The 22,128-nt window shown below is 35.9% G+C and overlaps 2 protein-coding genes across 3 annotated transcripts in view; both read right to left on the reverse strand.

Moving 5' to 3' along the window:
* Nucleotides 1–22,128, reverse strand: part of LOC132165342 (probable cinnamyl alcohol dehydrogenase 9) — a 58,342-nt gene that overhangs the window by 3,507 nt on the left and 32,707 nt on the right. Inside the window, exons 2-3 of the mRNA XM_059575863.1 lie at nucleotides 5,457–5,577; nucleotides 4,565–4,678 (exon numbers count right to left, since the gene is read on the reverse strand). Coding sequence (XP_059431846.1) covers nucleotides 4,565–4,678; nucleotides 5,457–5,554 — 212 coding nt within the window. The 5' untranslated portion in view covers nucleotides 5,555–5,577. The remainder of the gene's footprint in view (nucleotides 1–4,564; nucleotides 4,679–5,456; nucleotides 5,578–22,128) is intronic.
* LOC132165667 (cyclin-L1-1) lies at nucleotides 11,604–22,122 on the reverse strand. 2 transcript variants are annotated; one of them, XM_059576320.1, is made up of 9 exons: nucleotides 21,953–22,122; nucleotides 17,389–17,572; nucleotides 17,190–17,271; nucleotides 16,741–16,881; nucleotides 16,371–16,540; nucleotides 12,803–13,076; nucleotides 12,131–12,542; nucleotides 11,952–11,990; nucleotides 11,604–11,844 (listed from the first exon to the last, which is right to left on the reverse strand). In XM_059576320.1, exons 2-9 carry the CDS (start codon nucleotides 17,538–17,540, stop codon nucleotides 11,774–11,776), a joined length of 1,341 nt encoding a protein of 446 aa, XP_059432303.1. In that variant the 5' UTR covers nucleotides 17,541–17,572; nucleotides 21,953–22,122; the 3' UTR covers nucleotides 11,604–11,773. The 2 variants fall into 2 exon arrangements, with proteins under 2 accessions (XP_059432303.1, XP_059432304.1); XM_059576321.1 differs by having other exon boundaries at nucleotides 21,941–22,122.

Here is a 22,128-nt window from a genome sequence, read left to right on the forward strand (position 1 = left end):
AATGCTAAAAAAAAAAGATAAAATTTAGTGGGTAGGGCCAAATCTCAAATGGGTAATAAGCTTAATGGGTTAGGGCCAAAAATAAGGTTACTCTAGTTTTTAATGGGTAATGGCCAAAAGAGTTGAGAATGAGTAACCAACTTTTATGTTTTAATGGGTATGGCTCAAAATATTTTTTGGTTAAGAGCAGTAGGATCAAAAAATTTAGTGGGTGGAGCCAAAATTTTTATTGGGTAAGGCCAAAAAGGTAGGGCCAAAAAAAGTGTGGGTAGGGGCCAATTCTTATTTTTTCTAACTTGGGTAAGGGCCAAAGACTTAAAAACTTAAATTTTTTTTTTCCTCAAGATTTGCCCCCCCTCCCCCCCAGGGACTGGTTGACAACTCAAGGAAAAACCTTTCGAAGGCAGCGAAACTCAGGAAATAATCTTCTCCACAACCCTTCTAAACTTATTCGCTAGGACTTCAAGAATAATCTTGTAAACTCCACATGCAAGACTAATAGGACAAAAGTCCTTGAGGCCCGTTTGGTTTGTGGAATAGACCTCTGGAATGAAATGGCTATTCTTATGGATTAGTCATTCTTTTGTTTGGTAGGAGTCTATTCTTAGAAATAATTATTCCCGTGGAACCCCAAGGGGTTGGCCCAAGTGGTGAAGGCCTTGGTCTTGGAGGTTTGCTCCCTTCAAGGTCCAAGGTTCAGCATCTCTTGGGTGCAAACAATCCATTGGGATCACACCCCCATTGCAATTTTGCAGCCACCCTAGAGGAGCTCTGGGGTTGGCCACTTTATTTTCTCTCTTTTTCTTCTTCTTTTTTTAATATGAGTTGAAAAAAAAAACAAAAACAAAAACAAAAAAACAAATAATATGTGGTTTTCAGTAATTTTGATTCAATTTCAATTAAAGCATGTTTGTTGTTACCAAACTAAGGAATATGAATAATTATTTCATTCCACTCTCCTCAATTCCTAATAATAACTATTTCAATTCCTAATGGAATACGCATTCCGCGAACCAAACAAGCCCTAAGATTAATAGCCCCGGATTTCTTTGGAATGAGAGCAATGGAAGTGGCATTAAGACTTTTTCAAACTTACTACTAGCAAGAAATTCATGGAACACCCACATAATATCTGCCTTGATCAAATCCCAACAAGCTTGGAAGAAAGCCATAGTAAAACCATCAAGACCTGGCGCCTTTCAGCACCTCAAAGACCTCACTCTCCTCAAATAGTCTCTCTAACCAAGAGGCCTCCTCCACATCAATGGAATCAAAAGCAAGGCCATCCAATTTGGGCAGCCAGCTAAACTGTTGTAAAACAATCTATCATAGAATTGCACAATGTGTTCCCTAATTGTAGGTTGATAAGAAGAAATTGTGCCATTTACTAACAGCAACTCAATGGAGTTGTTCCTCCTATTCGAGTTCGCTACCGATGGAAAAACTTCATGATCTTATCGCCCTCTTTTAACCATAGAGCCCTTGAATTTTCCCTCCAACTTATCTCCTCCAATAAAGTAGCTTTTTCCAACTCACTAACAACCATGATTTTCCCTCAACGACTAAAGCTCTCTCTTCCTCCAACCCATCAAGAATAAGCAACTCCTTCAAAAGAGTTTTTTTATAGGACTCCACTTTATCAAACATCTACTCATTCCAAAATCTTAAATCAGCTTTCAAGGCCTTACGTTTACAAGCCAAAATGAAGCTTGAGGAGCCTTGAAAGCGATAAGAAGACTACCACTGCCTCACCCTGCCCGCAAAACTTTCAGCCTTTAATCACATATTCTCAAACTTAAAAGATCTTTTGCCCCCATGAATACCACCATAATCAAGGAGAATGGGGAAGTGGTCAGAACACAATCTATGCAACCTTTTCCTAAAATAAATCGAGAAACTTAACTTTGCATTCTGAAGAAACAAGAAACCTATCCATTCTTGACCAAGAAGGGGAATCCTGTTTATTTGACTGCGTAAACGTCCCCCTCCCTTAAAGGGGAAAGTCCATGAGACGCTGCTCAAAGATAAAGTCACAGAACTCCATCATAGCGAGACAAAAACGAGCTTCACCTAATCTTTCACAAGGAGAAAAAGTGACAATGAAGTCTCCCACAATGTACCACGGTAAATTCCACCAACTAAGCAAGCCAGCCCATTCCTCCCATAAATACCTCCTATCACAATCGGAAGTAGGCCCATAAATGCCTGCAAAAGCTGAAGGGAAACCATCTTCGACATTTCTAAAGGAGCAGGCAACAACAAACTCCCCCAAAGACTCTTCGATCTTCAACACAACCCTCCTGTCCCACATAAGCAAGATTCCACTGGAGGCCCCTCTAAAAGCTGAGAAGCACCAATCCACATGTTGACACTCCCATAAACTACACACAACACTGCTGGAAATCAAGCTCCAACTTAGATTACTGCAAACAAATAATATCCGCCTTCTACTGTCTAAACAAATTTCTTACCCTCAAGCGCTTGTCACCCTCATTCAACCATCTCACATTCCATAATAACAGCTTGGGCTTCATCAATAACCACCTGCAATCCTCCCCTTGACTCTACCACAGCTAGCATTGTCGCTATTCGCATCATAGTTAATGGAACAAGATAACCTTCTTAATTCTCTACTACCTTTTTTTCCCAAATTCGAGCAAGAGGACGACACCTAATTAGAGTGGCTCACTTCAATGGCCATAAACCTCTACAAAACCCTTGCACGAAAACCCCACAGAATGACGGATTTCCTTCACTGTCGGCAAAACCCAGGCTGCAGACATTTTCCTTGCACTTTTCTGTTTAGAAACTGCCCGACAGGATCTCAACGGAGTGGGCTCTTCCTCAGAGCATATTTACATCCAGACAAGGCCAGGTTACAAGAGCATCACTCCTTCCAACACCACCCCACATCACACCCAACCAAATCAGCAGAATCAATACCTTTTTCCTTCTATACGCTAGTCTTATAAAAAAACAAAACAGTTACTATGTCGTGAATTAGCTTTCCGGGAAAAATCACTCCAAGCTCCTATAAACTGAAATAACAAAACCAAACAGATTGCCTTTGGGAAAACCTAACCAAAAACCACAATATAAAACTTAAGGCATATTGATATGTGGTCATAAAAAAAGTTACGTGAAATATTTAGCATATTCAAACACGCTGGGGGTTATTCATACAGACCACAAAGAAAATACTTTAAAGGGGTGAACCATCTATATGCCAGAAAATCATTGGGAACTAAACACATCAAGACAACATTTGGTACAACTGATGAGGGGCTTTAGTGGGACAACATATGATCTGCGAGCAAATTACTTAAATGTCTTGATTTCCTGCATTGGCGGATACATTATAGTGGAAGACGCAGGCAAGAATCTCACCATGTTGTGCATACAAATGAATGTTGGCCTACAGCTTCTTGCTGGAATGGGTCATTTCAGGAACCACAAAAGAAAAGGAGTACTGACCTTGACTACTGTTAGATTGCTAGTCTTTTATGCTCCGTTTGAAGGCCTCAAGAAGGATAAGGATTCTAACCAAGTGAGTATCAAGTGGCTTATAACAGAACGATGGATAGGTTGGTTAATCATGGTTTAGAAGACACAATTTTGCCCAAGAAATTTAGTAAGAACAATCCATGTAGACTCTGAGGGTTTGAGTTTTATAATTTTATGACATAACACTGAATCCAAGCAACTGTTGACTAGATCTCCGTCATGGTTGGTTGGATTGTAACAACAAAAAAAAAAAAAAAAAAAAAAAAAAGATAGATTAAAAGGTTTAGGCATATGAGTTTACAGATGCAATTTGATAAGTGTTCATGCTACAGCCTACATGCTCCAAACCTGCCAACTAAACATAAGCATTGCACAGAGAGCACAGTTCTTAGCAAACAAAATGAAGAAATGTTTTGAATTTAAAATGATTGTATACTCAAGGTCTCAAATCTGTAAATTAAAATTGAAAACTTGGGTCTTAAAGGCAAAAATCGCCAAAAACACAAGGTGGTCTTATCAATATTTCCCTTAATTTTAAATTGTGTTCTTTTGGTAGCAATAAATGTAATGATATTTTGGAAAATGATAAAATAAATAAATGGGAGACTTTGAATGGGAGGTGAGCCGCTCCATGCAAGGTAATACATACATGATGTAGTCCCACTAAATGAGAAGCTCACGAACAGAAGTTAAATTAAGCCGCATGGAATAAAATGTACTCCACATTATATTTTGAACATCCTTTTTATTTTATGAAAATGGTCATCAATCTTGAGAGAAAACCAAATCACATAAATTATACTTATAACATGATTTCCACAAAATGGTTAAACAAACATTCTACTGCACAACTATAATAGAAACTTCAAAGTGGAAAAATCTTTTCCCGCTCTGTTTACTGAATTTTACCTTTTACTCAAATAACCTCTAACTATTTATCTATCAAGTAGTTCTTTATAGGTAATATCTCTATAGAACAAGCTAACTGATCCACAGCCAAATTGTTAATTGACAAATATCTTAAGACTAATTACAGCTTGTTGTGAGATAAGTTTCTCACCCGGGAACAATAGGAAAGCTCGTGAACCCCCAATCATTCTTGATACTGTGCAAGTCAGAGTGGCAAACCCCGCAGTAAAGTATTTTTATTGTGACATCCTCATCAGCATTTTCCCTGCAAATAATACAATCAACAGCACAAGTAAATAATAATAATAGTAGCATTAGTACAAATCCATCTAATTTATTACCCCATCATTAAATTAAAGAAGTAACATTAATAGAACAGTTTAACGCTAAATCAAAGTAACAAATCTGTTTTCATTTTTTTTTAGGATGAATAAGGTCCCAATACTATTATGCAAATCCCATTAGAAAACACACAAAAAAAATCACTGTGCACAAGAACATTATGGTTTAACGAGGAGCTTCTTTCATAATTTGCCAAAAAAACAGGGGTATTAAAGTAATTAACAGTCCTTTTTCATTTTTTATTGATTCCAAATTGTTCTTTACTTTTTCCAACACATCAAGAGTCAAGACAATGAAGTCTCCATGTCTGTTACCAGATTAAAATATATAAAGCTACAAATGGACAAACCTTTCTGCAACCACAAAATCAACAAAAAGTCATGCAATTTAGTAGTTGAATCATATGATCCTGTATAACCCATTGCTTTTAATGACGACGCAAGTATAGTATCCTCTTCTAGGAATCTTTTAACATGTTGATCGAAGGCATGCAATAAAATATACACAATAGCAAGTAGAAAGATGGCTAAACGGTTCAGGAGCCATGGAAAACAAGAATACTTTATGGCAACGAAAACCCAGATGAAAAATCTTTTCTTTTTCTTCTTTTACGCTTCATAAGAAAATGAAATCTGGAAATAAAATAAAAAATGAAAAAGAACAAAAAAAAAAAAAAGAACAAGAAGAAGAAAAAAATTTGCCTTCTGGAGAAATGAAAAGGAGAAAGAACCCCAGAAGAATCTCTGGCAGCCCAACCAAAAGCCTTGTGTGGGTGCTCTTCTTCTGGTGATTTTGCCATTCTCTCCCTCCTCTCCACTCGGCAAATCTCTCTTTTGACGGTGTTCGATATCAGCACTGAACATGCATATATGTAGGAAAAAGCACCCGTTTATCTAAAAAAACCATTATGACCTTTTTGTGGGAAATATATAATTTATTTATTTATCAACTATTTTTAGAGGTAATGTTCGGCTAACTACACCAAATACTATTATGCTATTTATCTCATTTTTCTAAAATAATCAACATAAAAATATTTTTACTTTTTATATCATATTATTTATATTTTTAGTATTATTTAAATTTAAAAAATAACTATAAAATGAAATTTTTCACTTTATAATATTATTTTTTTACTTTTTTATACCAATTATTATTTGTTTTTAATGTCAACAGTACCATGGAAAATCGCTTATTCTTTAACAAACAAGGCCATAGTGAACAGAGGAATTAAATGCTCTGTTTCCATATATAAAACAAAATTATCCAAATAGGAGGTGACGGTTGGAAATATAAATGTGGTTTTAAGTCTCACTGCTGACAACAGTTGGGTACAACTCAGGGCTATGTGGCCGGTTGGCAGAGCACCGGGCACCGGGAAGGCTGGTCAATTTGGAAATTCCTGGAGTTGTCAAGCTATATTAATCATTACTCTTTTTACAGTTTTATTATTTGTAAAACATTCTAGTTTTTTTTTTTTCAAATTATTTGCTTCAGTTGTATGATTAATTATTATTATTATTATTATTATTATGGGTATTTAAGCAAAGCCGAGGTAATCATAAGTTTGAGTCTTATTAGTGTAAATTACTTTGAGTTCTATTGATATCTTGACGAAGGTAGGTCAATTAATAGTACGCTTATAGTTCTTTACATTTAGACCCCTCTTGCCATTAGTTGTCAACAGATAAATACTACTATAATTATGCATAGATAAAATAATTATGCGCAAATAGAGTTATCACTTTTGATGGTCCCCTTCCTAAGATGATCTTTTGGAAAGAGACATAAGATAATCAACTGCATGGAATCTATTTGCTCAATTTTGTTCGGAAGTATGCACAAGCCTCCAAAATTGGCTACGCTTAGAATAGTTTTTCTTTGTTTTTTTTTTTTTTTGTTTTTTTGCTAAGAATAGTTTTCTTTGTTGATATTATACCGTTAAGTGCGTTCAGTATAGTTTTCTTACAAGAAGTTTTGCTGGTAGTTTTTTTTTTTTTTTTTTTTCTCAAGAATCCTTTTTAGAACTGAGGCTGAATTGCTCTTAATGTTGGATTTTTTTTTAATCTTTTTTTTTATATTTTGAATTTTTTCCTTTTTACATGCGTTGTTTGTTTATATTTGTTTTTATTCATCTATATAAAAATAAAAAATAAACCTATAGTGAGCTTTTTGAGATATGCTTAAACTTTTAAAAGGCACAAGCTAGCTATAGGGTGTGTTTGAGATTGCGAATTTGCAAGAATAATCTGTGTTTTTAAAAGAAATCGCAAAACATAACGTGTTTGGCATTGCAATTTACAAAGCACTTAATTTAAAATAAATAAATAAAATCTGTGATTTCTATAATAAGCAGGCTAGATGGTGCTTATTTGAAAAATCACAAATTTAATTAAACCAAAATCATGATTTTGCATAACAAATATTTGATAAAAAAATATATATTTTTTAACATGTTTTACCAAACGACTTTGCGATTTCAAAAACGCAATTTTTAAAATCGCACTTAATAAGACTGCAATCTCAAACAAACCCTAGTTTATTGGTTATTTAGTGCATGTTTGGGAATGTATTTGAGAAATAGAGCTTTTAAATCAAAAAACGCTTTCAATTTTTTTTACCAAACGGGTACTTTTTTTTTTCAAACTGATTTTTTTAGTGTTAAACGCATTTTTGAGCCCCTCAAATGCACACCCAAACATACTCTTAAAGTGGCTTTTTTTGTCAATTTTAAGAAGTCTCTTAAAACTTTTAAAAGGGTTTTTCAAGAACAATTTAAGGGTACTTATTCAAAGCAACTGAGCTTTCATGTAGAAAAATTGTAATCCTCCTAAATTGACCTTAAACTTTTGCAACGTGATTCACATTGGCATGTAATTATTGGAGGATAAAATACAAACACATGCAAAACAAGATCATGTGGGGATGGGGTAGCCTACGTACTTTCTTCTCCAAACCTCTATTCCTTCTTGCTTACAATCCATTGTTTACTCAAACGTGGTTTTAAATTACTGCCCACCCAAAACACAAGTTACTACAATACTTTAATATTTAATGTTAATGTTTCTAAACAGTACTTATACATTTCATCAATCAGGCTGGGATACATATCTTATAGAATTTATCAATAAATTCATATTGTTAGTCTCTTAAGACTCAACCCATATAAAATCTTTTTATATTATCGCTAAACATAACCACTTAAGAATTGCATTAATACAATTTTGTTCCTATTTGGATTTGGACTTCAATGCCAACTTTGCTCCGTATAAAAGGAGTGTTGTTGAACATGAAGAAGGGCCTATTTGGGATTGTGTTTGAGGAGTTTAAAAGTGCTTTTAACATTCAAAAAGTCCGTTTGAAGAAAAAAAATACTTGTTTGGTAAAAAAATTAAAAGTCTTTTTAAGGGTCCAAAAAGCCTAAAAATTATCAAAACGCACTTTTGGCAAAAGCTTAAAAATGAAGCTTTTGCCCAAAAGCTCTTTTCGACTTAAAAGCTCTATTTCTTAAACGCAATCTCAAACATGCTCGAAGTGTGACAGTGAGAAAAAATAGAAGCCGCACGTTCTTACTAGTATTTTTTCACTTTGTTGTGTCATAAGTGAAAATAAAAATAAAAATAAAAGAGGAAAATATGATATTTTCCTATTTCTAAGAAATCAATACCAATCAAAGTAGTATTCAATCACCTTCTCCATAATATAGGCTTTTATGACCTGCTCTTAGTGTTCTAAGCCCCTCCTTTATTTTTTATTTTTTATTTGAACTTCTAAACCCTCCTTGGATGAGAAAGACTATTATTTTTTTTATGGGAGAATTGGCATAAAGTTCAGTAACAGAAGAATCATTGAGCCTAATTGCGAAAGAGACACTTTATGAATGTAATATTAGACTGGATGGTGGTATGTGACAAAAACGTGTTAGACTATTAATTAAATAATTAAATCTACTCTTTCTAATTAACATTTTTTTTTTTTTTACAATTAATAATTTAACAAGATACCAAAGTTGACAATTATATTTTCCTTCCAAACTCAAGCGTGTTAGAATATTTCTTTCCATAATAATTAGATAACTTTCAAAGCAGGTATTACCATGTTTGCCATTACTAATCTAGCACTTCATCCTATGTGGTACACTACACCTAACTTCTTTATTAATACCCATTATAACACAATTAAACACAATCTGACTTAATTAAAATATAATTCTATTGGGCATTAATAGCAAGATGGATGTTAACCTTTAGGGCCTAAGAGAACCACTTAAATTCTTGATGTCAAGCTATGGTGACATTTTATACAGGTGGTAACATTTTATTGGTCTTAATTAAATGCCTTTTTAAATAGGTGACAAAAATTTCATTTGAGTAAATTGAAGGAATTATCATTCGTATATGTTTTGATAAAGATCAAAATTACACGAACCAATCAGAATTGGGATCCTCTCCAATTATGGATTTGACCCTAAAAATTAATGGAGCTAGTCATGCACAACACTAAATGCAATGATCCAAATGGGTTGAAAAAAAAAAAAAAAAAAAAGGAAGTTGGTATTATTTTGCCCACTTTTACAGGTGGGTGGTTGGGCATTGATCCTGAATGAATGCTCCCAATCAATATGTTGCACACTTATCTTCCAACTTTATTGACAGTACGCCATTCCAGAGTCTTTGAAACGCTAGGCTCATAGTTTCTAGATTTTTGAAGTCCCTAATAATAGCTCAATAAGGGAAAAATCCAATCTATACTTGAAAACAAAAGAAAAAGGACCAAAATAATAATAATAATAATAAAAAAGAGAAAGAAAAAAATCATCAATGCTCAACCACAAAAGAAAAGAGAAAAGTACAACATGGACTACATCCAGGCATGCGTTTCGCCAACTGGAGATGTGAGTCATGGGGCAAGCGGTACATGCATATACGGATGTAGATATTGACAATACCTGCATCTATATTTACGTGGTTATTACTTATATCTGCATCGCTATCCGAATATAAGATAATAATCATTTTGGGACTATTTTAGTCTTTTAAGTCTGTTGATACAGTTGTAACAATTCGATTTAAAGGCCTGCGAAGAGCAAAAATAGATCAGTAGTAAAAGGCCACGAAATGGGGGGTGTGGTGGCCATTCCACCTCAATGCCTAAGTTAGAATGTGAGTAGAAATAAGTGTAATGAAATAGAAAAATAATAATAACTGAGAATAGTCAATGATAGAAGTCACCGCCCCTTTATCGTTGGTGGGCTCCTCCTTTTATAGAGGCTGTGAGTGAGTGGGTGAGTCATTGTGGGACTCTCACTCGACTTCCTTTATACGTGGGAGTAGTTAAGCGATTTCCACCATGATAATCTCTAGGGTAGTTCGTCGTGATTTGGCATGTACCTAGACTCCTTTTAAGAGATTGAGTTTGTTGAGAGGATATCTCTCATTGAGTAACTCAATGAGAGATATCTCTCCCATAATAATCTCTGGGAGGTTGTATGATGCTCCCTTCATGTACCTGGATAGATCTGGTTAGTTATCTCCCAAACTGGTTTGTTATTCCTAGATTGGGTTTGTTGGAGAATTGCTTTGCTTCCTTGATTATCGGTTTAGCATAATATGGTGCATAACTGCACGATTTGGGGGCACATCAGGCAATGACACATACTTTGAAAATGTGCGCCTGGCAGCTTAGTTGGTCATGGCCTTTCAACCATAGTAGGCCTTTTATTTGGACCTGCTGGAAATATTTGGTATGGACAAAGTCTTTATTAGTCTATTTTAAACAATTTTGAAAAATGTTTTCATCCTGTTTTTAGTGCTTTGGACTGTTTTAATGATTTTTAAAACCCTAATGTTTTAGATGAAATTCATGATTTCTTCCATAAAATATAAATTAAAAAGTACAGTTGATGAATTGGTTTATATATATATATCAAGGGGAATTAAGAGAAGAATAACTTATATGCAGAGATCGCACAGAACCCCTCTTTTGTGCCTACCATTCATAGCCCGACACATCAACATGGAACACGATAACAAAATAAATACAATCATACCAAATTATATCAAATTTTTTTTTTTTCAAAAAAAAAAAAAACAAAAACCAAAATTGAAGGGGTGGCTAGCTGGCCACCCCTCCCCCACTTTAAAGGGAGGTAAGTGGGGGCGGCTACAACTCATGGGGTGGTCGACGTGGCCACCCCACCCCATGGCCTGGATGGGGGTGGCTCACGCGGGCCACCCTAGCCCATGTGGGTGGCGATCAGCCACCCCCAGATCTAGTTGGATGGCCGCCCATGGCCTGGATGGGGTGGTGGTGCACCACCCGCCACCCTACTCCCTTTGGGGTGGCCGCCGACGTATTTACATTTTTTTGTTTTTTTTTTGTTTTAAAAAAAATAAATTAGTTAGTTTTTATTTTATTATTTTTTTTTTTTTTTGTTTATATTTGGTATAATCAAGTGCATCTATGCCTTTGTTTTAAGTATAAATCTAATGAAATAGGCTGATATGTCAACTTTTGAGTAGTAGCACAAAAGTGACCTTTTGTGCAACCTCTACACTAAAGATGCTCTCATATTAAGGGTATGCAATTATCGAATCCGCATATGCAGTAATGGTTTTTACAAACTCCATCCACATGAGCATATGCGAATAGCAGTTAATAGTGGTTAGAAGCTACCTGCACGTACAGGGACAGCTATTGGCTGGTTAAGGACAATGGATTCTTTCATAGCTGGGACAATTCTACTTGGCTCAAAAAAGAAACGTTGCAAACTAAATGATTGATATGGAGCTTTTAAAACATTAAGATGATAAAGCATCAAGCTATTGCAGTTGGGAAGAGTCCACATATCAATGTCAAATTAAAGCTTGTAAATCTCAAGTCAAAAGAGCTCTTGTTTCAATAAAACAGATTTTCTGTTTTACTCCCTGCTGTTTAGTATTTCTTTCGCACAACAGACTAAACAATGATGGTCAATACATGTAAAGTATACAACAACTAGCATGCCTTGAAGACAGGTTTAAGCATATGAATGATGTCTATGGCGATCCTTCTCCCTTGATGAATAAGAGGAACTGCGGTAGTCACGATCTGAAAATGAAGATGATGTTCAAATGATGAAACTAGGGTTTAACCCAAAAAAATAGAAAGAAAAAAAAACCATTTGATTATAATACAAAGGGAAACAAAATGCAAACCTCTTGATGAGTGATGTCTTGATTTCCCCAAATGGCCTCCTACATTCACAAGGAAAAGATTATATCATTAGAAAATCTAAGAATAATACGAAAAAGAGATCATACCATGTTAGAAATCAAAGATTAAACATTACTGTTGCAAATCAACAAGTTCATGAATAAAATGGTTGTAAACATACCTATATCCTTTCCTCTATCCTTAGAACGATGATTGCGATCCCTCACTTTATCTCTATCCCTCTCAGCTTCCTCTCGATCCCGTTCCCGGTCGGAATCCCTGCCCCTATCATGATCGCGGGCCTTTGATCTGTCCTCCCTCTCTCTGTCCCTTTCTCTTTCCCTCTCCTTCTCTCTCTCTTTGTTTCTTTCCCTGCTTGCCTCTGTTCTATGCTCAGGGTTGGATTTTTGTATGGACTCTTCTCTTGCTTGTCCATCAAGAGGCGTGTTCTTTGGTTCATCATCACTTTTCTTTGTTTCCTTCAGCTTGTCAATGGCTACTCTTACTAATGCATCCTTGGACCCACTAGATTCCGGATTAACTGCTGCTGAAGCAAGCTCGGTATTAGCCGTAGGGCTAGCCTGCGGAAGTTCCTGCAAAAAATAGAGAAGAAGAAAAAAAACACTAAATTTAATTCCAATCTCCCAAAAATCAGGAGGTCTAGCAACCAACCTCTACAGTATGAATCTCCAGAAAACGAAAACAAAAACAAAACAAAAAAAGACAGCAGCACTTCTAAAAATTATCCAACACTTGGTGAGGGATTAGAAATTACAGGAATTGTAGAAAGAATATCAGCAAAGGTCTATGTTTTCAGTTAAACTTAAAGAATGCAGGAAGAAGAAAGAATTACCTTCGAAACTGGCTGAGATTGTGAATCCTTTGACTGACTGGAAAAAGTAAAAGAGTCTCCATCCTTACAGACTGGAATGTACTGTGCCTTAGAAAGGCTGTACAAGTGAGCCAGAACTCTACAAACTTCATCAATCCCAGACTTTTCTGCATCAAATGCCTTCCACCACGGTGGATTCTCAGGAAGGGGTACCTGGAACCGACGAGCAGCAGCATAGACAACCCCACAAGCCACAACCTCACTCTTGAATCGAACACATAAGGTTGTGCGCAAACTGCTCAAATTTCAATATGAAACAAACTTAAATAACAAATCAATCTACTAGTGAAGCATAAATCATAGCAAAAAAACATGGAGCAACGGCCACAATCAGAAGACACTTGAACACCACAAACAATTGAAGAAAAAGCAGGAGACGCTTTGGAGTTCTAGCCATTATTCTAAACATAGTTAATGCAATTCTATCTTGCACTCTATTACCTTCAGGCACTTTACCAAGTAAACAAACAACTTTCAATAACTCTTCTTGGGTTATACATCCCATCTACACACTATAACATCATTAAAACTAGTACCATATCAAAGAGGAAAAAAAAGATAAGCATAAGCAAACGATTGCATGGCTAGGGCAACATTTAAAAACACAGTTATAAGATTCAACCAGGAGCTAAAAGTGCTAAAGAGAGGCTAGGAAATCAGATCGGTAAAATGGTAAGAAACAACACGATCATTGAAATGATTACAGATTATGACCTTAGATAGGGGCTAAATGGAGGAAAAGGATTTACGTAGGCCAGCAAATTAATTGAGTCGAAGACTAAGTTGACTTTGGTACACACAATAATCATTTGGAAATTAATATACGTGTAAAGAAAAATGACTTAAAAAACAAAAGAAAAAAAAAATCACTGTGAATGTCATAAGAGTATGTAGTGCAGACTTATATACTCTACATGAATTATGAAATTTTTTTCCACAAATCTTAATCCTATTGCCGATCATATAACACCGTTTGACATGATAATAAAGAAACTATGAATGTTATCTACACATTGTTATATTCTGTTAATCATTGTAATTTTATCATAGAACACATATTTAAAGCCCTCACTGGATGTCTGTTTAAGCATTGCTCCCTCTTGTTCTCATAGGCTTTTGCATCTTAAAAAAGAACCCTATCACTGCATAAGTGCATATCAGGATAGTCAATGAACTTTGTTACAGCTGACAAAATCTTCTCTCCTTCAACAAGATGATGCTATTTGCAAATGCATCCATATCTAATGCAATTCACTTTTCTCTGCCACCCTTTATCTTAACCACCTTATTTCCTCCAGCTTATTTATGTCACACTGAATTGTCTTCCTTCAATTATTATCATGCTACCACAGCTCCAACACGTGATTTTTTGAGCATGTGTGTGATACCTTTCCCTTTCGAAAACTATCCATAATTCTCTCAGGGGGGCCCTGTCATAGTGATAACTTACAACATGGTAAACCTCATAAAATTTGTGCTTCCTAAAGTTGTAGTAGCAATTAAAGCGAGAGAAATTTTAACAGCCAAAGTAACTACCATAGAAATAAGTCATATGGTTAAACTTCGAATTTCATGTTTTAGTCATTGCATGCACGAACGCCAATTAATTCATACAAATGTTATTAATACACTTTTCTATATAGGTAAATACAAGTCAGTTGGTGGTCCTCGGGGAAGAGGGGGAGTGCCGCGGTTTGGAAGATTTTGTCCACCTGCTTTTTTTGGTGTTTATGAAAAGAAAGGAATAGTAGGTGTTTTGAGGATTTAGAGGGGACCTTGGAAGACATATTAGCCTCTTGTTTTCATACTTTGTATCTCTGGACTGTGGCGCATGTCTTTCCAATGTCGATTACTTATGATGATTTTCTTTCTCGCTTTTCCTCTTCTCATTAGGTGATTCCGTTGTATACTCCCAGTGTACTTTGGGGAGGCTATACGCTTTTAATAAAACTGTTTATTACTTATCAAAAAAAAAGTCAGAAACGTAACCTGTTATCTAATCATCCACCCCTTACTTATGGGGGAGGAGATACCATTAGGATCAAAAAGAATTAGTGAATTGTATGTTAGTCATATGTATACGCCACAATGCTCCCTTCAATCCATATGGCAGTTTTGTAAGTCAATCAGAATCAGCCATTAGTTGCTACATTCACAGCCGGTGTCGATCAATTTAACGATGTTATGGTTCTAGTCATAAATTACTAAAGCTTTAAAGTCTCCAAAACAAAAGGAAATATTTAATATATGACATGCTTGAGAAATTAAGGACTATTTATAGTTCCAAACTCATTCCTTTTGCATGTGTTCTTAAGCTTCCAAATTTTACCTTAAGCCTTTGACTCACTCCCCAACATTCCCCCAAGTTCCAAACAGACTAGAAAAATCCACAGATAAGAGAAACTTCCAATGTTGGTTTCAATTAGATCTTACAAGATGATTTATAAAAAAAATTTAAAAAAAAAAAAAAAAAAAAAAAGGGTAGCGTGATGATAACTTGGATAGTTCATCGCCAAATCAACAGCCATATTGCTAGCATCTTTATAATTTTTCAGAAATACCAGTCCATCTTAAATTTCCTATATCCTTTTCCTTTGACTGAAAATTGAGTATAAAATATAAATAAGAAAGTAGAATTGATGTGATGATATATCTATTTCAACAAAAATAACCAGAAGAAAAAATAGTGGCAATATTCAAATAAAAAAAAAAAATCAACATACAGTAGCATGATCTAATCGGCACCAACAATAATTCAATAGCTCAACAAATCAAGTGACATCTTAAGAGAATCAAGCAAGAGACAATTAGGTTAATTCCTTCATTAGAAATTTGTATTTTTCCCTTCTTCAAGAAATTTTACGACAATATCTCATTTGTCATAGAATTTCAATTACTTATAGAAAAAATAAAAAATAACTCTATGACAATATGTATATGGAAATCAGATCCATAAGTAAACCAAGACCATAACCTATTTGGCCTGGCAATCCACTCTCAGAACTAGTTTTCAAAGGAAATCTTGGCCCAAGAGCACACAAATTTACATAGCACTCTCTTTTCTCCATTAGAAATGATCAGTTCAGTTTATGAAGTTCACAGTAAAATATGTGGATCCTACCAAATCATTAAACTTCGCAGCCGCTCGCTCTTTGATCAGTGATTCACCAGCCAAACCTTATACCCTCCTCCAACTCCTATGTCTCAATTCTAGCTTTTATTTTTAGTTTTTTTGATAAGTAAAGCAAATTTATTAAAAGGGCAAAGAAGTGCAACCCAAGTACACATAAAGTACAGAAGAAAAAACACCCAGCAAGATGAAGAACAAGGAAAAAGATCACAAAAATCTGCAAAGTTAGAGGCGTCAAGAAGGAAAGGGGAGAACGCTCCCATATATCCATACACTAATTGACACATAATTCTTAATCCAAAAATGCCAATTGCAGATGCAAAGTTTTCATGTTAAATGGGAAGTACATAACTTGAGATCAACTACTGGGAAATATATCAGATAAGCTGTAAACAGTACCTATCATTTGCGAGATTCCAAGCTTCTTGCCTCAGTTCTGGAGGGGTTTCAAGGGTAGCAAGGTAGTTGGATATAAATTTATGAGGATGTTCAACATGACAAATGAATCCCATCTCTTTCAATATATGTCTTTCTGTTCTGCTCAAGTCTGTCTTGAGGTCATGATATTTCTGTAAGAAAAGAAAAAAAAAATAGGAAACCATGAGAATTAACGAAAAACTTTTAAAGAAAAAAACACGAGGGTTCTTATGCAAACAAAAAAAAAACATCATAAAGGAAGAGAAGTAACGAAAAATTCATTCTTCTACCAAAAGAAAACGACAAACAATAACTAGTATAGTTTAGAATATAAAGAAGGTAGATGCTTAACCTGGGAACCAATTTCCAAATACACTACGGGTAAGTTCTCCCTCCGACATTCCATTCTGTGGAAAACAATGAGGACTTGTCTTGCCTTCCTTGGGCTTTCCTCCAGCTTTGATGCAAGCCACACGCAGCCTGCTGCAACTTTCTGCCAAACATTATCATATCCCAGAACAATTTTAGATGAAGAACACAGGTGAGAGGTTTTATGCTGTTTCAAGTTAATGAAACAAATTTGTTCCTAATCAAATATTTGAAGATGAAAAGGACATCCTTGAAAACAGGGATCCTAATTCAAGAAGCTCAAAACAACTATTTGGATTAGCAAATGGTGCATTATCAATATGAACTACAACAGTGCAAGTGCACTGGCGTGCATGTGTGAATCCTTTGTTTTTCTTCCCTTCTCCTCTATGTCTCAGCAACGAAAGTGAGTAATGGGAGAACAAAGCTTACCTTCACATTGAAGCGGGCAAATGATTTCTTGCAATAGAAACGATGGAACAGAACCTGCCCAGTGGCCATTACAGCTTGAGGTCTGTATATAATAAGATTAAGGAAACAGCCAAACCAACAAGATGTAGGAAAAGTAAACAATTATATAAACCAACATAAATTCAGGATACAAAAAAAAAAAAAAATCAATGCAGGATACAGTCTAAGCAAAATGCCACTTTCTTGGATGAGATCACAACCATAGATTCGTAAGGTAATCTCCGTCGCTTCATCTATACCATCTTTCCGAGAAGGTGAGTTCTTTAGTTGCTCATCGGTTAAGTAGAAATTGTCAATCGCTGTGTATATCATTGTCAACCAAAGAACCAACAAACTTCAATATGCTGCCACAAAATAACAAATCAAACTATTAGTAAACTTAACATAAGTGGTATTTACATAAAATCCAAAATGGGTTCCTTCATTAGCCTCTGTTTCTTTTATTGTTAGTAAATTAGCTAACCAGTTCGGAAACCAAGAAAAGAAAACCCTCCCACCCGTGTGACACATACATACATAACGAAATCTTAAGAAAGTTAAATTTGACTTTGTTGTATTAAAACCCCAAAGTTCAAGCCATCCACAAAGTCGCATAAACCACTTTCACTCAAGTTCAGCCCTTCCAGCCCTTCAAGTAGAGCAGTATCAAATTCCATTCTATTATTATATTATTTCTCACCCATTGTCCTGCCCCAAATCTCAAACAGGTTGATGCTTATCCTTAGAACAATCTTCAATATACAATTTCAACCACAATAGTTCCACAAATCCGAGTTTAGGTATTGGACTTAGAAGTCCTAGACAAATGTTCAAATTTTACCAACAATGCTTTTATTTATTTATTTCTATAAGTAATTGAAATATCATTAAAAGCAAAAAGCGCAATCCGCGTACACAAAAGTATACAAGAGAAACACCTAGCTACAATGAAAAAAAAAAAAAAAAAACTCTAAGAATCATGAAAGCTATGCACAAAAGGAGTTATCTAAGCAGTAGTCTAAATAAAAAGAGTAATAAAAAAAATAATAAAAAATAATAAAATATATATAAAAAAAAATAAAAATAAAGCAGACAACAAAGATGGTAAGGCTTAGCCCCCAAAAAAATTAAAGTATCATCCGTACACAACAAATGTGAGATGTCAACACCACCAGAGTGCCTAGGCCCAACAGAAAAACTTGAGATAAGACCCCCATTGACAGTAATAAAGAGCATTCTACTTAATGCCTCACATCACAATAACGAAGAGAAAAAAGGCAACAAAGAATCACCTTGTCTCAAACTATGAGAGCTACTAAAGAAATTAGACGGACTGCCATTCACCAAAACAGAAAAGCGCACCGAAGAAATACAAAGCACTATCCAAGAGTGCCATTTCTCTTCGAAACCACACCTCCTCAACAATAAAGTGAGAAATCCCAATTGACATGATCATATGCCTTCTTGATATCCAGTTTGCAAAGCCTCCCTAGCTCACCAAAGCTAATTCTACTATCCAAACATTCGTTAGAAATGAGAATAAAATCAAGAATTTGCTTACTTTGAACAAAAGCAATATGGGATTTCGAAGTAATCTTCTTTACAACCCATCTCAACCTATTAGCGAGAACTTTGACAATAATCTTATAAACTCCACTCACAAGACTAATAGGCTAGAAGTCCTTAAGATCAATAGCCACGTATTTCTTCATAATGAGACCAATGAACGCGACATTAAGACTTTTTTCAACCTTACTACTAGTATGAAAATCATGGAACACCCACATAATATCTGCATTGATCACATCACAAGAAGCTTGGAAAAATCCATAGAAAAACGATTAGGGCATGTTGCCTTATCACTATTCATACCTTTCACCACCTTAAAAACCCCAGTGGTGGAGCCACTTGAGGCTTTAGGGGTGCCGCTTTAAAAAAAAAAAAAAAAAAAAATTGCTGTTGTCCTACCCAAGTCCCAAAAAAAAAAAAAATCTTCTCTTCTACTTACGCAAGTTACCACTCGGCACCCTCAAAAAAATTTTAGCGGCACCCCCAATATGAATTGTCTGGCTCCGCCACTGAAAAACCTCATCCTCTTTAAATGGGTTCTCTAACCCCAAGGCTTCCTCCACATCTATGGAGTCAAAAACAAAGGCCATCCAACTTAGGTCGCCAGCTGAACTATTCTGAGAACAGCCTATCATAGTATTGCATAATACACTCATTGATAACAAATTGATCAGAAGAGACTGAGCTAACCACTGCCAGGGCTTCAATTGAGTTGTTTCTCCTATTGGAGTTGGTCACCCGATGAGAAACTTCGTGCATTTGTCACCCTCTTTTAGCCAAAGTGCCCTTGATTTTTACCTCCAACTAATCTTCTCCATTCTAATAGCTTTTTCCAATTCATTGATAACCAAAGGTTTTCCACAACTTCCTAAAGCTCTCATTTCCTACAACCCATAAGAGATTTTTTATGAGACTCCACATTGCCAAACACCTCATCATTCCAGATTTTTAAATCAGCTTTCAAGGCCCTCAGTTTACTAGCCAAGATGAAGCTAGGAGAGTCTTGAAAGTGATAAGAAGACCACCACTGCCTTATTCTGTCACAAAGCCTTCTGCTAGGCCACATATTCTCAAACTTAAAAAAAAATAAAAAATAAAAAATATTGCCTGCCTGGAAACCACCACAATCAAAGAGAGAATGGGGAAGTAGTCTGAGCACAATCTATGCAACAATACTTCCTGTGATTTTATGGGACTCCACCTTTCCAAACACCTCTTCATTCTAGATTTTTAAATCAGCTTTCAAGGCCTTCAGTTTACTAGCCACCAACACTTCCAAGATAAAGGTTATAGAATGTTTATAGGAATCCAAATAGTATTTTTTGACTCTATAATCTTTTCCAAGATGGGTTCCACAAAGTTGGCCAAACATTTCCTTTTCAGCTCATGAAACCCAAGCCTAAACAATCATATCTAGCAATTCTGAACTCATTGGTCCAACGTTAAACAACAAATTCATGTTTTTTTTTTTATATATAAATGACATTAACCAACAAATTCGTGTACGTAAAACAGCCCTCTAACTTCTGCACACACTGAAACTTCCAACCCCCTTTTGAGCTACCCCACACTTACATCTTTATGGGTTTACTTCCATACATTATTAGAGTCTAAACAAGATCAACCCACATTCACAAAGTTTAACACAAACGCACCAAGTACCAAAACGCCAGAAATCTTCATGCCATAAGTTTAGTCAGACTATTGAAGCTATGGTTAGTCTTCCCCCCAAGCCATCTCTTATACCTACTAGCACAGCTCAAGCAATAAATCATTTGAGACCTATATCTCCTCTCCTATAAAAGATATAGAGTATCATCCCAACAGTTGCCTAGTAATATATATAAGGGAAAAGTTTACATACTTCACCGCACCTCTAACCTTCACAATGGAGTCATCAAGCTCTTTCAAACCCTCAGACACAATAAGATTTAGTATGTGTGCACAACATCTCACGTGCCTAAATTGATTCTCTAATATGGCACTCTTCTTATTACTAGTTCTCCTCTTCAAGTACTTCAAAGCGGCATCATTGCAAGTAGCATTGTCAACTATGATAGTGAAAATGCAAAAAATACAATCCCTCATGAACATTGCCCTCAACGTTCCTCCTCAAACATGAAGAGCTTAACACAATCCTTCATCACAGTATAACGAGAAGGAATTAGAAACCTAGGCTCAACTATCTTCATAAAATCCTGAAACCCTTCACCTTCCACAAACCTAAATGGCAACTCATCCACAATTATCATCTTAGTAATTGCTACCCTTATTTTTGTAGCATTGTATTCGCAATCACAAGATTACCAATAGATCCTTCTCCCAATGCCCCTTGTCCTTCCCTCTTAACCTCAAAACTCAACTTTGATTGTGACTTATCACTTTGATCAAACCTACCACGATATTTTTTGCAACTATTCCTCAAATGCGTTAGCATGGATGAAGTACCTAGCCTTCTAGTGTGACAACTAAAAAATTTGTTACAATATTTGCATTGTGATTTAGGATCCTCGGGATCACCCCCTCTACCTTGGTAAAATGTTCCCAAACCATTGATGTTTGCTAAGATTTTTTTGGTTTTGGTGGGAAAGCTGAACTAGGATTTTGAGTACCAACACCAACACTTTCAACATTGTCATTATCGATGAGAGGCATAGTGCTATCCAAAAGACTAGGACAAGATGAAGCAGAACTACAACCAATAGTCTTAGTACCACTAGTTGAATTACCATCCATGTAGGAGTGTAAACGAGCTGAGCTTGGCTTGTCCGGGCTCGGCTTGTTTACTTTGAGGCCAGGCTCGAGCTCGACACGAGCCTAGAAATGTTGCTTGAGCTCGGCTCGATAGGGTTGGAACCCTGATCGAGCTCGATTAATTTTGGGATGTATATGTACATGCATTTGGCAAAAATGATTCAATCCTAGAATTCAATATTATGTGAAAAACAAACACCCATCTGTTAGATACTTTTTCTCTTCTAATTTCATCAAACACAAACCATAATTCAGTAAAAAACAGAAACCCCAATACCTATCTATCCAAAAATATTAAAACATTTTTCTGGGCAACCAAACAAACACATCAAACGGCAAAACCCCAAACCACCCACCACCCAAGAAGAAACGGAGAAAAAGAAAAACCCAAAAAGAAAAGAAAAACCGACAAATCTTATCACCTCCTCCGCCTCCGATCCACGGCGTACTGCGAGAGTGAAACGACCTCCGAGAGCGGCGTGGACAGCGGGGTTGGCAGCGGCAAGTTCCTGGAAACCGGGCACGAGCCGTTCAGCTTCAGCCAGGCGTCGAGGTGTGTGGTTGCTGCGGTGGTGGTGGTGGCTGCTGTTGGGGGCAC

This window comes from Corylus avellana, chromosome ca11 (assembly GCF_901000735.1).
Source record: "Corylus avellana chromosome ca11, CavTom2PMs-1.0".
In the NCBI taxonomy this organism is placed as follows: Eukaryota; Viridiplantae; Streptophyta; class Magnoliopsida; order Fagales; family Betulaceae; genus Corylus; species Corylus avellana.